Source organism: Melopsittacus undulatus, chromosome 4 (assembly GCF_012275295.1).
Source record: "Melopsittacus undulatus isolate bMelUnd1 chromosome 4, bMelUnd1.mat.Z, whole genome shotgun sequence".
NCBI lineage: Eukaryota > Metazoa > Chordata > Aves > Psittaciformes > Psittaculidae > Melopsittacus > Melopsittacus undulatus.
Genome location: NC_047530.1, coordinates 78,303,472 through 78,321,114, shown reverse-complemented (window position 1 = coordinate 78,321,114; position 17,643 = coordinate 78,303,472). Strand labels below are relative to the sequence as shown.

The following is a 17,643-nucleotide window of genomic DNA, read 5'->3' as shown; positions in this document are numbered from 1 at the left end:
TAAATCATGTAATAGTTTTCCACCCAAATAGAATATAGGAACCTAATGCTTTTGAGACTTCTAATGCTATAAATACATTTTGATATTTTTATAACTATGATTTTGCAGGGTGGCAATGAGATATCATTTATTTTGGTGAGGGCGAGCAGATACAATCTCTTTGTTTTCTTAAAGAAAATGAAATTACAGTGTTCGGAAGCTGTTTCAAGGATCTGGTATGTTACAATAGAGCCTGTTGGAGATGAATTAGTGGCCAGAGTATAGGCGATCTTGCAAAAAAATGAATAGCAATGCAATGTATCATATACTTGTGTAATCTATCTTATGACCATGTATTAGATTAGATAAAGACAGAAAGACATGTAAATTGGATGGACTGGACAAATACTGAAAACTTACACCTGCTTTTATTGAGGCTGACAGGAAGGTTTCTGTTACCTGCATTGCAATCAGAATTTGGCTTCACATTTTTAATTTGCTTTGAAGTATGATCTTGTCTAGCAACAAGAAAAAAGCTAACTCAACATTAAAGTTTGTTGATTGTGTCTGCTGTTTGTTCAATACAGATTTGTTCCACTATATACTTCATAATCAATTAAAAATTATAACTATAAAAACCACTCTTAAAAATAACAGTAATAAGCAGCTGTGAAACCACTGCAAATACTCATTACATGCTACACTGTTTTCCAGGTAGCAAACCAATAGTTCATTTTGTCCCCTTCCAACAAAATCCATACTTCAAAATCCACTTTTCATACTGAATCGGTCTGTCTGTAAGACAAACAGTCTGCAGCTTGGAGTGTTTACCTACAACAGCAAAAAGATGTGCTACACTGCCTTCAAATTCAGTAATAGCACCAGCTACCTTCTTTAGGCTCATTGTGAACTGGTGATTGATATCTGTTCTTTTGCATTGCTTTCCTCTCATATCTCTTTGTCCTGCTGCTATAATCGATCACAGATTTTTCCATCAAGCTTCATGTCAGATTAGGATAGTGAACATGACTTGCTTAGAACAAACTGCTTCAGTGCACACCAAGGCAAGCTCAGGAGCTGAGCCACTCTAAAAATGATTGTCTAGGGCATGTGTGGGGTGTCCCTGCCCATGGCGGGGGGGTTGGAACTAGATGATCTTGAGGTCCTTTCCAATCCTAACTATTCTATGATTCTATGAACATGGTGCAATAGTAAGAAGTCAGTAACATGCTTTTATGGTAAAGAGTTTGGGATTGCTCCTCTCTGTGAAGCCTGTAGCAATCACACCTGCCACTGTGGGGCTGACATTTTAAGCAAGGAGCAATGCCCAGCTCACCATTTTCCTGATTCAGGAAGAAATTTCTGCTTAGAAGTCAATGAATGCCTCTGGCCAAATCTGCACACATATTCTGTCTGTGATTCAAATTGCAAAGTCACACAGCTATTTTGCTTGGTGCTTTATCTGTGCTACAAGAACTGAAGGGAATGAAAGCCCAACAACTTTCTCTGCTTTGCATAGAAATATATTTTAAAGATTCGCTGTGACTTGTCTTCCTAGGAGATCTAAACTATCAATCCCTTACTTTAAAAGCTCTTTGGGGATTACTGCCTGTTTTATAGTGCCTAGCACAATTGAGTCTTCATCTCGGTGGTTTTTAGGTGCATCTGTTGTATAAATAACAAATGATTTTATTTTTTTTTTATGTGAAGGACACAGCATTATTTATGGAAGAGGACAGTAAGGATTTGATATAAATTAGGATCAGTGATCATGGATGAGTTTGCTGACAGAAATTACCTCCGCCATGGCTGCTGTTTCTTGGTATCTATAAGCCCCGAAGAAGGAAATGGCAGCTGGGTGACCTCTGGAATTCCTTCTGAAAGAGGAACACATGTTAAACCTTTATGTGGGTTCAAGAGAAGACAACAACATAGTGGATGAGAACTGTTTTGAGGAGGAACATGCGGTGTCCGGTACAGCAGATCCCTGGGCAGAAATAGGTGAAAAAAAAAAAAAGGAAAATTATCATATGTGTTTGTCCTGTACATATAGGAGATACAGGATACTCTTCCCTGGGTCCCCACCTTTAACCACAGCTGGAGAAACACTAAATAAACAATCATGGGAGTCCAACTAGTTGGAGCTTGTTGTAGCCCAAGCTGAAATGACCATCACTAGAGACACTACACAGGACATTGCAGTGCAGAAGTATAGTTACCCATTTTACACACTGAACCTCTTCTTCCTGAATGTCATTCTTTCCTAATAATGACTGACATCTAAGCCCAGGGCAAGTATTAGGCTGCTGAAAGCAGTGCTTGCACAGCCCATGGGAGCATAAACCCTGATGTCCTGCATTCAGTCCCAGGGAAGACAGAGTAAAAGGTTTTTGCTGTACATGTTTGAAAAATAGGTTCTCTTGGGTTTTTCAGTACAAGAGCAGATGCTAAGGCTACCTGAAATTACAGCCTTCTGGAAACAAAACCTGAGAAAGCTTGAGAGTTAGCAGTCACAGAATATTTCCATCAGAAGCTATTACTGGGATTGGGATCTTTCCTGAAATAAGTCCAGTGAACTGCTGCTTAGAGGCATGCACTGCCAGGGCAGAAGGCAAACTATGAAATAAATACTCAAGTACCTATGGGCTTCTGTAATGCTGCATGCCTGGCAGTAGCTAATGGCATGTGAGATGAAATATGGTTAAAAAATCCACCAACAAACCAACTAAAAGCTTGCACTCTGCCAAAGGCAGAGGCTTTGCAGCATAAATTTTGCATCATTTCTGTTTCCTTCAGGTCTGGTCCTGGCTACTCTTCCTGTCACCTTGCAGAAATTTTGAGGCTGTGCCTGAAGACAGCACTTGCTCTAAGGGAGAAACTGGGGTCTACTGGAAGGCAAAGGACCATGGCCAGAGAAATTTAGGGCTTCTTGCCTTTCAGGTGAAGAGTTGATTTAAACTCTCAGGTAGCTAACCCAGATTACTAAAGGAAACCATTCTGCCATGATTTATAGAGAGGGAACAACTGCCCTGTACCAAAACAAGGGACACAGATGCCATGGTTTACTGTTCAAATGGCTTATCAGTGTGTAAAGTCATTCATCACACATTGCTTTAGACTCCCAGGCCAATATGTATAAAGGCCTGTCTCACAACAAGTACAGTCTTTTCAGCTCCCATCTGCCCACAGCAGCCCTTCCAACGTTGCTAATTACATCCCTGCTCGTTACTATATTAGCTACAACTCATCTCAAAGCCGCAGCTGTATTGATGTGTCCCAGGGGTGGATTGTGTTAACAAACAAAAAAGATGCAGGGTCTCTGTTCAGGAGCTTTTTTCCAAACCCAGAAGTTACAAGCCTGACCTCTGGACAAGCATATTTACATTTGGAAGGCAGAGTTGCTCCATGTCTGCCTTATTTGTTTCCATTTGTGTGGTATAATTCAGTTTCCCAAGTATATGTTGCATTGTTTTATTATGCATATTGTATATTCTGCATGCTCATATTAGAAATGCATGGAGGGGCTCCATTTCTTTTGCAGTTGAAAAGAAAGATAAAAAACAAGCACATTGAGAAGACAAGAGAGATCAGTGACAGAGGTACCCCAAGAGAAGCAGCGCTGGTGCTGTGCCTGGGCTGCAGTGCAGGAGAGGCACCTCCTGCACCACAGGTCTCCCCAGAAGAGGGGTGAATGGGGGAAGTGACACTCCTGGGGAAGAGTTTCCTCTCAGATGTTATGGAAAGCATGAAAAGCAATTAAACCAACCTAAAAATAGGAAGGTTTCTTCCTCTTTTTTCAGAGCACACTTCTGTACTCCCAAGGCTCTTGCTGACCTAGAAAGAGGTAAAGGGACATGTCTGGCCTAACACACAGGCAAAAGTTACTCTGTTTATTAACTAGGGGCATGTGCTGTGACACCTGTCAGCAGTCCAAACCCTTGGAGGAGCCCAGGGTCATGGGTTATAGCACCCACCAAAAGGTGCTCTGGGGCCATGCTATGAGCACAAAGGGCAGCAAGCAGAGGCGCCTACACCTGCTCAGGGGATGGATGAACAGAGGAATTAAGCCCTGCCAGTTTTAGGACATAGGTATTTGTTCTGGCCATTAGGCATCTCTGTGCCCAGGGGATTTATAAAGCTTCTCTGGAACTGGGGGAGTCAGGCAGAATAGGGAGACCAGCGCTTCCTTCCAGAGAGGGCAGGGGAGCCAGAATGGAAGGAGACGGTGCAGCTTCACATCTGAGTGCATCTACTTCATGTGTGGGAAGCCTCTCGTGTTCTCCCTGTGACTGGGAGAAGGGTTGTGAGCAAAATCTTCTCACAACAATGTCCTCACCGTTGACATGCATTATTTGCATGAAAGGCAGTAGTGCTCACAGAATGCATACCAGGGACACACATTGCTGGTCCCACCAGAAACTACCATGCCAAGTAGCTTGATTTTAAGTTACTTCATTGGAAGAAATAGGTAATTCTAGCTTTTCTAATGCTTTTCAGTCATGAACCTCCTGCTGAGAGCTGCCTCTTTTAGCTGTGCATGCTCACTTGCAAGCAGGGAAAATAGATGTGGCATCCTTGTGGCATTCTGAAGAGGGCTTGAGCTGGAACTTGTCAGCAGATGTGGTTTTAACCTTAGTAACAGGTAAATCAACAGGCAAGGAGGATACTCAGGAAAGCAGGGGGGAGAGGGCTACAACATCCAGCCAGTGCCATGCAGTGATGCACATCCAAATCCTTATTCCTCCTTCAAATGACAGACAAAAATACCAAAGGCAATCCTAACCTCAGAGCAGTTGAGAGCTATAAAAGTATGATGAGATGGCTGCGATTCATGTAAAAAATAGCAGCTCTTGCCCACCGAGTGCCACAGCACTGTTGAAGGCTTTGTAGGCTCACAGACAAGGTGAATTTTAGGGTTGGGGTTGGAGAAGGACATAAGTGCAGTAGACTTTTAAAAACCAGCTTAGGATACTTGGAAATTTGGTGAGTGCTTTTCTTAAAATAGTTTGATTGTACCAACAGCATTAACATAAATGGAGTAGGGAATGGGAAATTGTGTAATAGAGTTTTTAATCATGATTCCTTTTGCTTTCCTAAAAACCATTAAAAAGTCATGATGTGACCAATGACTCAAGCCTGCAGAATACTTTGAATTTTATTTTAATGCTCATTGTGGCCCTTGTTAATTCATAGATAGTGAAATAATAAACAAAGCCAATCTTATAATTTACATTTGACACTATAAAAGCGGTCATTTTTAAAAGGTTACCTAGAATCTGTGCGAAGCTTTCATTCCTGTCATTAGCATATTTATGTCTAGCTTAGGCAAGGTTTCTTCCCTGAAAGATGCATTTTGTTAAAAGCTGTTTAGTGCCCATAACCATTCTGCTGATCTTCTCAAAATATGTTCTCCTAACCTGTGCATATGAAATGAGCTCAGTTTAATGTTGTGTTAAAAGAGTTTGGTCTCTGGAGCAGTTGTTCTTCTTAATAACATGCAATCATATGCCTTCTATTTAGTTTTCATTTAACTTGCCCCATACAAGCAATGAAACCAGATTAATTAAATGTTCTTTTAAGCAGCGAAATTACACTGGTTTGTATTTTAAAAAATCTATATGCCACAGGGCACCCTCAAGACACAGAATCCTAATAAAGAGGATGTAGGATGTACAGCTAATAATACAGAGCAAGTCTGACATTTTCAAGGTAATTTAGTGAACCAAGTGCTTCCTTACAGGCTTCATGTGGGAAGCCCAGCGACTGCAGTACCATTTAATAGAAGATGAAGAGCCATGTTTGTAATAATACTAACAAACAGCTAATCTGAAAATTAGACTAGCATGTGGCAAAGGGACGTTGAGCACGTATAATAAATCCTGCTCAGCAGCAGGATGAGCACTGTCAGCTGATGCTGAAATTCTACCGCAGTGTTAATTGGCAGCCTGGGGTGGCTGGGCAAGGCTCTGCCTCCTACACCCCACAAGTCCCCAGATTGCAGGGCAAGGAGTGGGAAAATGAACATTAATGCTAAGGGATAGTAATGGGGTGTAGGAAACAGATACTGCAGGTACCCGTTTCAGATTTTAAAATAGCCCCAAGGTCCTGACAACCAGGGGAATGGCTTTAAGTTCAACAAATTCTTACTTATCATCCCAATAAGGAGTGAGGACAGGCATTGACCAAGCATCCCCATCTAGTTTACTTTTCTCTAATTACTTAAATCTGGTCTGACCCTGGCCAGTAAGTAATTTAACACTTCTGTTTTCAAAGACATCATAAGGTGTAAGAGGAAAATGAGGTAGAAACAAGTGGCAAATGTTATTTTTTTCTCCTTTAGTAGAATCAGGACCTTTAATAAACTAAGTATTAGGGCAATGAAGAAATAAACACTGAAAGTGTCTTACTCATTACTAAAATGAAAGTGCTTGCTAATATATGCAGTGCACCTGGAAATGCCCATTCAAGTAATTACAAAAGGGAAAAACACCGGGGAAACAGGCAAGCGTGAAGACAATAGCCATTAGAAACAATATTAAATTAAGCATGCCTTTTGAGATCTACAAATTCACTGATTAAATTGTGCATTACAAACCCTGCCTTGACTTCACTTAGCTGGAGTCCTGGAGAGAGCCTGCAAAATTTGAAAACAGCCTCTTGATTTGCACTGAGCTGCAGTGAGGGCTGTTGCTACCTCTGCTTAGTCCTGGGGTTTTTAAAAGACACAAAAAATAACTTTATTTATTTTGAGATTCCAGCTAGCAGAAGGCATCACACTCCCCCAGTCTGAGCAAAACAAGGGCAGAAAAAGGGCACTTCATACCATGCAGTATTAAGTTTGGCAAATGGCATCAGGGCCATCAAAATCAGCTTGCACCTTCTCATCAACCCCTGCATGCACCCAGGACAAGGAACCCCTTCCAGCCCAGCTACAGGGCAGGACAGCTTCTTACCTTGTATTTTGGATGAAGTGCCTCTCACTATGGGGCAGGGCCCACAGGGAGAGGGATTAACTATCTGTTATTCCTGCCCCTTGGACCAGGGATAGCTCATGGGGCAGCAACCATGAGCCATGGTTTAGAGCTCACTCTGCTAAAGAGCTCTCAACCATATGGATGCTTCTGTGTCTGTGCAAAGACAGGCTGGAACTGAGACCAAGGTATGACCATACTGGTGACAAAACTGTTGTCTTAGAGAGACATGAGAGATGAGTGAGGACAAGGTTATTAATACGTTTATTGGAGTGCGGGGTTGTTTATAACCATTTTCCTATCTTTGATGAGATTTCCAGGGCTAATGGAAACTCTCCCACTTTCTCCTGTTGTGAGAGAGCTAAATTAATTGTGGAAACCAGCAACCTCTTCCAATTGATTTTGTGTCATTAAACATTAAAAATTTTGCACAGCTTCCATAGACTTATCACTGCTAGGAAGTGGGCTATCACCCACCAGAGATCCCAGCATGCTAAACCCATGGATTGGCTGGGAGCAGGGTAAAATTGTTGTAAAACTTTTCTAGCTAGTACTTTCTTGCAGCTACACATGCACATAACCTGTGCTCTTTCCTCTTCCAAAACCTGGGAGATAGGCAGCTTTATTTATTTTTTCAGCTTTATTTAGTGGGAAAGAGAATAGCTGAATGGAGATCACCTATTTCTGCTTCTATCCACTTGTCCCCTCTCCAATTTTCCCTAGACTGTGACAAGTTTTCCCTTCTGCTTTTGTTTGCTCTTAGGGAATATTCTGATATCCTGCCTCTCCTCATTCCCTCAAAGATTTCCAGTGAGCCAGAATAAAATAGGACCTTTGAGAAGTCTGCTTCTCTCTGTGACACTGTACATTCGGAAGTGCAGTAGGACAGCAGTTGGGCTGCCAGCAAAGGCAGGGAGCAGCAGCACATTGCAAGGGTGAAAATGATACTGGGTGGACAAAGCCCTGCTCAACATGCTTTCTCTGTTAGCATTTGTGGACTTGGTTCAGCTAATCAATTTGTGATATGTAGAGCAGCCAAAATAACTCTATGCAAAATAAACAACTGAGAGCGGATGAAAATAGAGCTAATAATACAGTCATTAGGAAGAGAGCCAGAGCAGAAATTGTAGTGTCGATTGTGAAAGAAGTCAGAGAAAGCAAATGGCTGCACGTACCCTATGCTGTATGTGGGACACAAATACACCCCCAGATAGCAGTGGTCTGCAGCAAAGTGACAGCAGGAGGCGCTGTGGCCAGACCTGCTGCCTGCACACTGGCTATCCCAGCAGGTATGGTGCTAAAGTAAGGGGCAGGTTTTTCTGGGCTAGTCTTGCCTGGTGGGCAACAGCTCGGTGAGGTATAGTGGCAGGCAAGGCAGGAGCATCTCACACCACAAATCTGAGTCACCTGGGAAGACGGGAGCATCACTCTGCTTTTACAGATGGGTAAAACACATCTGTGATGGGGTTATTTGGTAGCACCAAGATGAGTCAAGATCTATAGGAAAGCACCAAACCCAGATGTTTCGAACCAGCCAAACTGATAATCCAGGAGGGTGGCAACAGAAAAAACATTTCAAATCCTTGGATGGGCATCATACTACAGTGTAGGGTGTGTAGATGCCTCATCCTGTCCTGCAGAGGATACAGTCCGTAGTGTGTTTTGTAAGGCAGGCACAATACCAGAAGTGGTTAACAGTACCAGAGGAGTTGGAGTTATTTTGCTGGCATTTTCTTGATAGCCAGTGTTTCTTATCCACTTAAGGTCAGACAGTGTATTTTTCTTTTACTCTCAGGTGGAAGCTAATGATAGAGCAGCTTCTCAAGTTGCCATTCACAGCACCCATTTAAAGTTGCTTGAAGAGGCTGTGCAACCTTAAACAGAAAACTTCAAGTACCTTTTTGTGATGAGTGCTCTTGACTTTAGACCTTCCTCTAACTTGAAATGGGAGGAAAGTCCTTCTAGAGAGCAGAGAGGGCAATTAAATATATACTTGTTTATATAATAACCTTCTACCCAAGATGGTTAAGGCTATTCTCCCATATATGAGCATTTCTGTTATGATAAAAAGGCTGCAGAGCAAATAATGCAAGCCTACACTTCAGAAGTATTGACTGGAATGATTTCTCCCCACTCCTCTTTTCATCAGCTTTCTCATGTGGTTTCTGTCGAGTCTGTAGCATTCTTAAAATGAGGAGAAAAAATAGATCCTGATTTCTCCATCACATGATACAGAATGACTGTGATTTCTCTCAATATCTCTCTGTGCCTCTAGGGAAATATAGTCTAGGCCAATTTCTGGCATGTCTCTCCCCTGATGCCCTGTGTACACCAAGGCAGAAGGTTTTTCTAGCGGTGTGGAAATGTCCACCTCTTCAATGATTTTCACCTGCTTTGTTCTCTTGTTGCTAGAGGAGAAATATCAAAGTATTTTTGTTTCACCCTTTCTTTTCCCCCCCCTTTTTTAAGTAACTTCATGGACCTGAAAAATTAATGGTTTTGATGAACTATTTTTATTTACCAGTAGCCCTAAAACTGTAGTAACAGGAAGGTGTGAGATATATTGATAGTTTTGATTTTCTTTGCTCCCCTGAAATTGTCAGAATTTCAACTTCTATAATGAATTTTCCTGTTTAGCTGTGGAACTCACATGGCCTCTGCCAGAAGTTTTTTATTGTCTCACAGACGTTCAGGCAAGAGAAATAATTTTCTCTCCATAATGCAGGTGTGGGACCAAGATACAGAGATTTGAACCAGATTTTTTAAAAAAATCATTGTGGTGTCTAAAGGTGAGAGTAAAAACAAACTGCCAGTTTCAGGGGCTCTCACTGTGTGAAACAAGACGAGAGAGTAACTATTTTGTTGTCTTTCAGTACCTGAATGTCTTCAAACTCTGTCCCTCATTGATGTGCCTAGGTTCACCCAGAGAGGCCTGTGCAAGTTGGACCTGGACTCCCAGACTGAGCCCATCTCCACTAGTGATGCAAACTTAATTAAACATAGAGAAATGTGCCCAGAAAAGCATAAAAGAGTGATGAGGGTAATTAAATAGACTTTGTGAGGACAGTGTCATATGTCAGTGTTCGCTCATGCAGGGGCTGTCCATCTTTGCCAAGGTGGTGATAGTGGCTTTTCTAAATAGATATTCTGGATGAGCTGAATCAAGGCAGAACTATTTCCACCATTCCTCTTCAATCCTTACACAATGCAAAGCAGAACATACCTATGCCAAACCATTTCATTTCTTCCAGCTTTATTGCCAGCCTTCAGGCTGTCTCATTCTGGACCTGCTGCAATCCAATCTGCTCTTGCTAATACTTCTAATATAATATTTATAACAGCCCAGGTTGAACCAAAGGCTACTTGCACTGACAGATGTCAGAAGCTATATCTCTCCTTTCCATTTTATTGTCTGGTAGCTTCTGGCAAAGAGGGAGAGGATCTAGTAATGAAATGCCCCTTCTCTGCTTTAAACACAGAAGAACATTTTGCTGTGCTCCTTGTTATTCATGGGGGAGTAATCAGGTGGTTGCCAGTTGGTTATCAGTATGTTATGGAAGGGCAGGATATGTGATTGTGGTGGATAAGATATGTTTCTGGTTTAATTATCAAGCTGCAGATGTGTATCAGCTTTCACAATTCTGGCTTTAAGGACATGCATGTGGGCAAACTCAGTTGTGAAAGTATAGAGAGAAGGACCTTATTCTGTAACAGTGGTGTAAAGTAATTTCTCTGTAACTAAAGATAATGAGTTCTGCAGAACTATAAATAGGTGTGGAGCTGTTTTGCAGATAAAGCACCTCTTTGCTACTTCGCTACAGCAGAGCAATGGGGAAAATTCTGCAGGGAACAATCTTCTCCTGGCAGATGGTTGGACCAGGAGACCTGCTCAACATTTTCCATGTCTAGTTTTCATGATTTATACAGCATCACCCCTTGGAAAAGCAATTCGGAGAGGATATTATGATTCTATGATAATCCACTGTACTTGAAATAGAAAGAAAAAAGATTATATAAAAATGCTTATCCCCTGTGGCTGGAGCTAACCAACTCCTTCAACTCAAGTCCTGTTTCAGTTTTTCAACTTTCTCAGCTAGAACCACACAGAGTTTTTGTAAAATGGCGGATTAAGCAAATTTCCATGGGAATAATAGTTATTCTGGGGAAGAAGTGAGAATGATTGGAGGAAATGAAGAGTGGAGATTAAGATAATTAGGCACCCCAGGCCCTGCCTGCCAAGATCTAAACTCAGTCCCTAGTAAGGAACAGACTGAGGAGGTATGCAGTGTCTTCAGCCCTTGACATGTGCTCTAGCCACTAGACTCTTTATTAGCTTTCTCTGGGGGAAAGGAGAACTTCCTGTTTACCAAAATCCCCATTTTCTCCTAGTCACAGAATGTGGAAGAAGACAAAATATCAAAAGCAACTGTTGGAAGGAAAATAGCTTTCTTCCGAACTCTTTAAGTGCCTTCGGAATGGGGTGTGGAGAACTCCTCCTTCTGGTCTTCATTAGACAGGGAAGTGTAAATCAGGGGAGAAAATATCCAAGGAAAGCAAAAGGCTTCAGAGCAAATGTTTTGCTCAGTGCAACTCTGTTTAATGTTGCTGGCACTGGGAGAGCTTTGCATTGCTCCATTAGGAGCCATTGATCCACATGGCAGAGCCGTGGGGCAGAGCTGCTGCCCAAGGGTGGTATTCTTCAGAAGTAAAGACTAAAATTACCATGTTCATAAATACAGCAAAGACCAGAAATACAGATATTTCAGGTAAAGGAAATGTCATCAAGCCAAGCAGGGAGGATACAAAAATGTAGAGACCAAAGTGCCCATCATGGGAAATGGCTGGAGACAGGTGACTGTGAAATTAACAATTAGTTTTAAATCAAACTGGCAATTAATTTTAAACCACAGTCTAAACAGAAGACAACAATTAACTCAGTAAATACGGGAAAGCTGTGGAAAAAAGATATACCAGCTTCATTTATGCTTACAGCTGTACTCTGTTCCCCACCCTTGATCTTTCTTTATAAACACAATGCAGAAAAAAGACTCAGAGCTTTCCAAATGCTGTGCAAAAGCTGAGTGAAGAAACCCGAGTATTTGTAATTTTTAGTCTCTCTTGATATAAGTCCATGGCTATGATACAGCATCCACTGATAACTCCTACTTCATACTATTATCGCTCTTTCCTGCAAGGGAGCTGTGCTCCTCTACATAGTTTTCTTTAAGGCAAACACCACTCAGAGCTGGATGCCCTCATCTTGTGCTGATTTAATCTAAAACCAAAGAATAAGGAAAAAAAAAAGGTATTCTGAATACAAAGCAAATAGCAATTACCCTGTCACTTTATTTCAGCAATGAACCGCAGCTGTATTTGCTGTTGGGCAGGGGAACTGTTTTCTGTTAAACCATGGGAAGAGGAGGCTACAAATCCCTGAATTTCATTGCCTGGAGGAATCCCCTAGGCACATATATTTGGGTGTGAATTGCCCTAGTCCTCTGCTGGAAAAGAGCACTCAACTTATTCTTGCTGTTCTCAGACACAGCTGGCCAGGACAATTTACATTCCCTGGAAACAAGGAAACAGAGCTTATGTCCAACTGATTTTGCCTATTACTTTTAAAAAGCCCCACCTCAGCAGTCCTCAAGAGGTCTCTCCCTCTCCTTTAATTTCTTAATATTCGGAAAACCAAGCAGAAGAAAAACAGGGCAGAAGGTTCATGCAGTTAAGCTCCAGATTGACTTCATCCAACTTAATGCTTTTTAATCACTCTTTGAACAAAAGATTTAGTCTTCGTAATCCTCCTTTTGCTCAATTTGCTGTTCCTTACTTTATGAAATCTACTGTTTGTTTGGTTTCCTTGATTCCCACCCCCTGAATGAGTTTGCAGGAGAAGAAAAAAAAAACAGCTAATATCAGAGGGAAAATTACTTTCAAGAATAAAACAAACTACAAATTACAGTGCCAGCTTTTCTTTTATGGCTCTTCATTGGAAAGCTGGACCCAAAACCACATGGAGCCTTTTTCAGATGATGGGTTATCATCTGAGCTGCTAACATACCAATCTGAGCTGCTAACCAAATCTTCTTGTCTATTTCCAGGCACAAGAATACAATTAGACCTGCTGATTCCAAGGCCAATGTAGCCCTTGTTTTGGAAGACTGAGATTTATTTTTAGTGTCAGAGACATTTGCAATGAAATTCCTATCAGAGGCTTTGCTTCTTGGCAGCAACATTGCCACGACTCTCCTTTTCCGAACATTTGAACTTCTTTTTGTCTACATATACTTAAACTGGACTGTGGTGGAAATTGCCAGATCCCATCAGCACAGTGGGCTGTGCAGTCCCACATGCTGTGCCTCTCAAAGGCACTAATATCTGCTGCAGGTGCCTTTGGCTACTGCAAATGGATGTCTGGCATTTACCAGCTCCTCCCTCACTGCTCCATCAGACAGGGGAGAGTAACTCTGCCCTGTCAAACAAGTCTTTTTTTCCCCAAAATATTTATCTCTGATTCATTGGGCCTTCAGGTCTGTTTAGGAGAAAGTAATTCAACCTCAGTATTTCAGCTGCAAAGAAATACACTAAGGTGGGCAGCAGCATGTTAGGCAGGAGAGCCAGACCTGCAAATCACTGTTTCCCATCACCTAAATCCTGCTTTTGCCCTGGATTTCAATTGGTGTGTTTTTTCAATCTGTGCTCACACCTTTCCTCATTTTCACAATAACTATCTCAGATGTACTGTAGACCTTGTTGTGTGAGAACATCTGCAAAATAAAAAATTCAATGCATTTTTTCCTTCTTACAGCCTGTAAAGATAGGAATATCTCATTTTCCTTTACTCATTTAAATAAATCAATTAAATATCATTTCTGAGATATTATAACCTATTCAATACTCGAAAAAAATAGGCATTCTCCAAATTGATCATAAATAAATGTGCAAATTAAATAGAAAAACTTTCTGAAATTTTATCTTTCAAATACACAATTTCAATGCAGCTCCTTATGAAAACTTATTGATGCGTTCCCTGCTGTTCTGTAATGTCAGACAGATGTGATCAAACACACGTAACATGTAAGATATATGAAAAATTCTCTTGCTATAATTTTTCTTTATGAGAAACCAAGAATACACCCCTAAACCACGGGAAGGAGAAAAGACCATACACCTAGATTCAAACTGTATCTGGATGTTTCTGGAAAAGTGGAGCACGATTTCCTCTGAATAACAGACACAGAGCCCCAGGCACTTTCTATGTTCAAAAATTAAACTTACAACTGGCATACATCTGGCAGTGATCCTGTACACTAAATCCATTTGGTTGGCCAGATGGCCTGAGACTGCAGCTTTTTAATCTCACACACAAAGCACTTTAGGCTGGAAAATACAATAAATACAACAGAATACAGCATCATGACAAAAAGAAAACCCTCTTTTATTTGTTTTGGAGGTATAGGTAAGGAAAAATATGGGCAAAGCAACTGCTGTTTTCACAACTGACTTCACAAAATGTGCCATATTCTGTGACTGCATCCTATTTTCTTCCATTTCTTATACCTAACTGATCCTCATCAAAAGATGAGTGACTCCATAGGTACAAGGTTGGATGCTGGAGGCAGAGGATGGCATGATATGCCACAACTCCCCTCTGATGAGGAAGTGCAGGACTGTGAGATCTTAATATCTCTTTTATTCCTGCTTTCTTTGGGACAAACATCCCACATTGCCTTTCTGCATCAAAAGCAGAGGCAAGTTTGAAAAGTGAATGTTCCTACTGTCAGCATCTTCAAGCAACCAAGGCTATCAAAATCAAACACTGCATTTGCTTTGCTCTGCATGCACATTTATTTTTCTCCGATATGTTTTTGTATGTTACTACTGAAACCCCTTCCTCCCACTGACTTCAGCAGGAGCTGTGGTCTTTCTCCTGTATGCTACTGATCAATTCCTGTGCCTACATCTGCTTTGCTTTCTTGTGAGCCATGTTCCATTAAAATCAGTGTAAAAACTCCCACTGAATTCATGCCTACCTGAATAACCATCTACTAAGTCACCACAATATCATTGTAACTTTCACCTGCCCTGCACATTTGTTAAAGAAAAGCCATTAGGAAAAGAGCATATTACTCTGAATTTGGTTCAGTCCTTGTTTTCTGCAGAAAAAGCAGTTCATGCACAGCTGCATGAATAAAGAAGCAATTCAACCTTCCAGCACTATGTCCCTGTTCTTGCACTAAGGCTGCACGTTACTCTCAGCTCCTCCCTTGGCACAGCTATCCCTTTCTTGACCTCTCTTTGGAAAGGCTAATGGAGCATCTTTGGCTTAGGCTTCTGATATTCACCATGTAACTAATTCACTCAGAATAGTAGGGTTTAGGACAAACAGATGACTTCACTCAGTGGTTTGTTTCATCTTTCCAGTGATGCCTTTTTTGCTAGCAGCTTCAAAGGCATCTTAGTGAATAAACTGTTTGACCTACTAAAAGAAGTACAAAGAGAATCCCCTTCTCAATTAATTCTTGCGCTCTAAATTCATACTGAGATCCTTTCCTGAGCAGCTTTCATTTCTGTTAATCAGCTATGACAGCTTTAGTTCCCTTGAGTTGTTGCTTGGCTGCAGATCTCCTTCTATACTGTACTTGTCCCAGTCGCTTTAGGAAACATTGCTACTGAAAAGGCAGAGGCCTGGACCTCAGCTGAATTGAATCAATACCTCCACCGAAGGAAATTCTTTCAAATTGACCAAAGTTAAAAAAGGCAGGTTTATGTCACCCAAGGCTCCTGTCCCCAGATATTACAGAGATAGTGCTTTACATATCTTATTGCTGAAAGACCTGGTCCAAATGCTGTTTCACACTCTTAAATTCCATAAGCACAACTACCCAGGAGAAGAAGGTTGCACGATACTTTCATGCTGAAGATCCTACAGAAAGTTTATGCTTCAGGGAAAGTAGCTCAATACAATGAGAGATGTTCACTACATACCTGGAAATTAAGCATCATCTTCGTTTTCTTACAGACAAGAAAGCAGAGACTAGGAGAAGTTTCACCCAAGGCCATAAGTACTGAAGAAAGGGGAGTTGGGAGAAGAGGTTAATCATCTTCACCTGTCAGGAATTTGCTCTCTGCCCAGAGCACTGGGTTGTGCCAGTGTTTCCAATAGATGAGAATAAAGATGTGTGGGTCAGAGTCAAGATCTGTAGACTTGTTAAAAAATAAATGCACAGAACTTTAGTTCTTTACAAACTACATGGGTGGTTTACAAATTACTACAGCATTTGAGCATATACAGCATTTTTACAAAATACTACAGCAGTAGATGAAGATTTGACCTGAGAAGCAAAGCCATTAAATAAACTCTTCCCCTTGTCCCTAGTACTCCCAGTTTCCCCATGTGTCACTTGCTCAAATCTCTTCAGATGGACCATAGGACACAGAGCACATCTGGAAGCAGAAGAGTTTAATTTGGATGCCTAACGACTAATTTGTGAGCCTAACTTTAGCCAAGCAAGTTTGACAGTCCTGGCCTCTGCCTTTAATGCTATTAGTATTCTGGAGGGTCTATTGATGATTTCATGCCAAATCAATTTTGGCACATTAAAGTGATTTGTCTGAAATCCAGCAAACGAACTTTCCTAATAATTCAGATCTCAGACTGCAGTGCTGGTGGGAAAGTAATATGTGCCTGAATAGGTGCCCTCAATTTGCTCAAACATTTCAGAAAGATTTTACTGGAATTTAAAGCATTCTAACCTATATCCTTTTTAAAAAAGCCTTTGCTGCTCATTTTAACACTTAATTCCTAGCTCAGTTCAAGGTCATTTTAAAATAAAAAAATCAAAATCATCTCTAAGGTAAAGGTGTTTCATCTTGAACTTAAAATCTTCCATATATATCTCTTAGGTATATTTGCACTCGCAAAAATGCACATTAAACTGTCAAAATGTACTCTAAAAAACTAGCCTTAAACTACTTGCTTTTAAGTCAGGCAATGCAATTGTCTTTCTGCCAGAGCAATGATGATGCACAAATAAGGAAGAGCCAGCATATGATTTATCAGTGTCCTTTGTGGAGTATGTATAAGCTCCTTCCAAAATACTCAAACTTTTTACCCTATATGTGGATTCATACAAATGTGATGACCCATTGCTTTTACATTTGCAAATTATACATGTCTAAGGTGAAGGATCGTATTAGCTGACTTTGTAGAAAGGTTACTTGCACTGTACTCAAAGCTCTGAAAAGAAGAAATATGAAATACAGTATTCATCCTGCCTTTGTGCATTGGGTAAGTCAATTTCAGAGATCTAGTAAATACTAACTGTCAGGAACGCTGAAGAGCATAAACATTGCTATCTCTGTTTGATAAGTATATTGTTAGTAGTCACTGTTATTTTTGTTGAAGGATATCAGATATTTCAGTTAGTGAAGAAACAGCCAGGGATGCTAAGTAGCTTGAAATGGGAAACAACCAACACCTGAACTGCCAGCTTATTTAAATGATTGAATATATTGCAGTACAGAGACAGAGTTGTTCAGGGTTCATCCAAAACAATGCCACCCAAATTTGTAATGGCTAACCCTAAAGGAAGAGGAAAATAACCATTTCTGCCTCTTTGCATTATTCCTCCCCATTATGGAGTTTACTATCAATCCCTCTTTATAGGTCTTGGATAGGGCCCCAGTGCCA

The 17,643-nt window shown here is 40.9% G+C and overlaps 1 protein-coding gene across 2 annotated transcripts in view; it reads left to right on the top strand.

Annotated features, from left to right (window-relative positions):
- HNMT (histamine N-methyltransferase) overlaps nt 1-16,031 on the top strand; it is a 40,490-nt gene extending 24,459 nt beyond the window's left edge. The window contains exon 7 of one of the 2 annotated variants that reach the window (XM_031053259.2): nt 15,973-16,031. In XM_031053259.2, the coding sequence (XP_030909119.1) occupies nt 15,973-16,022 (50 nt within the window). In that variant the 3' untranslated portion in view covers nt 16,023-16,031. Of the gene's footprint in view, nt 1-2,775; nt 2,895-15,972 lie in introns of those variants that run through there. The other variant, XM_031053260.2, reaches the window with a different exon arrangement.
- Nucleotides 16,032-17,643: the final 1,612 nt, after the last annotated feature.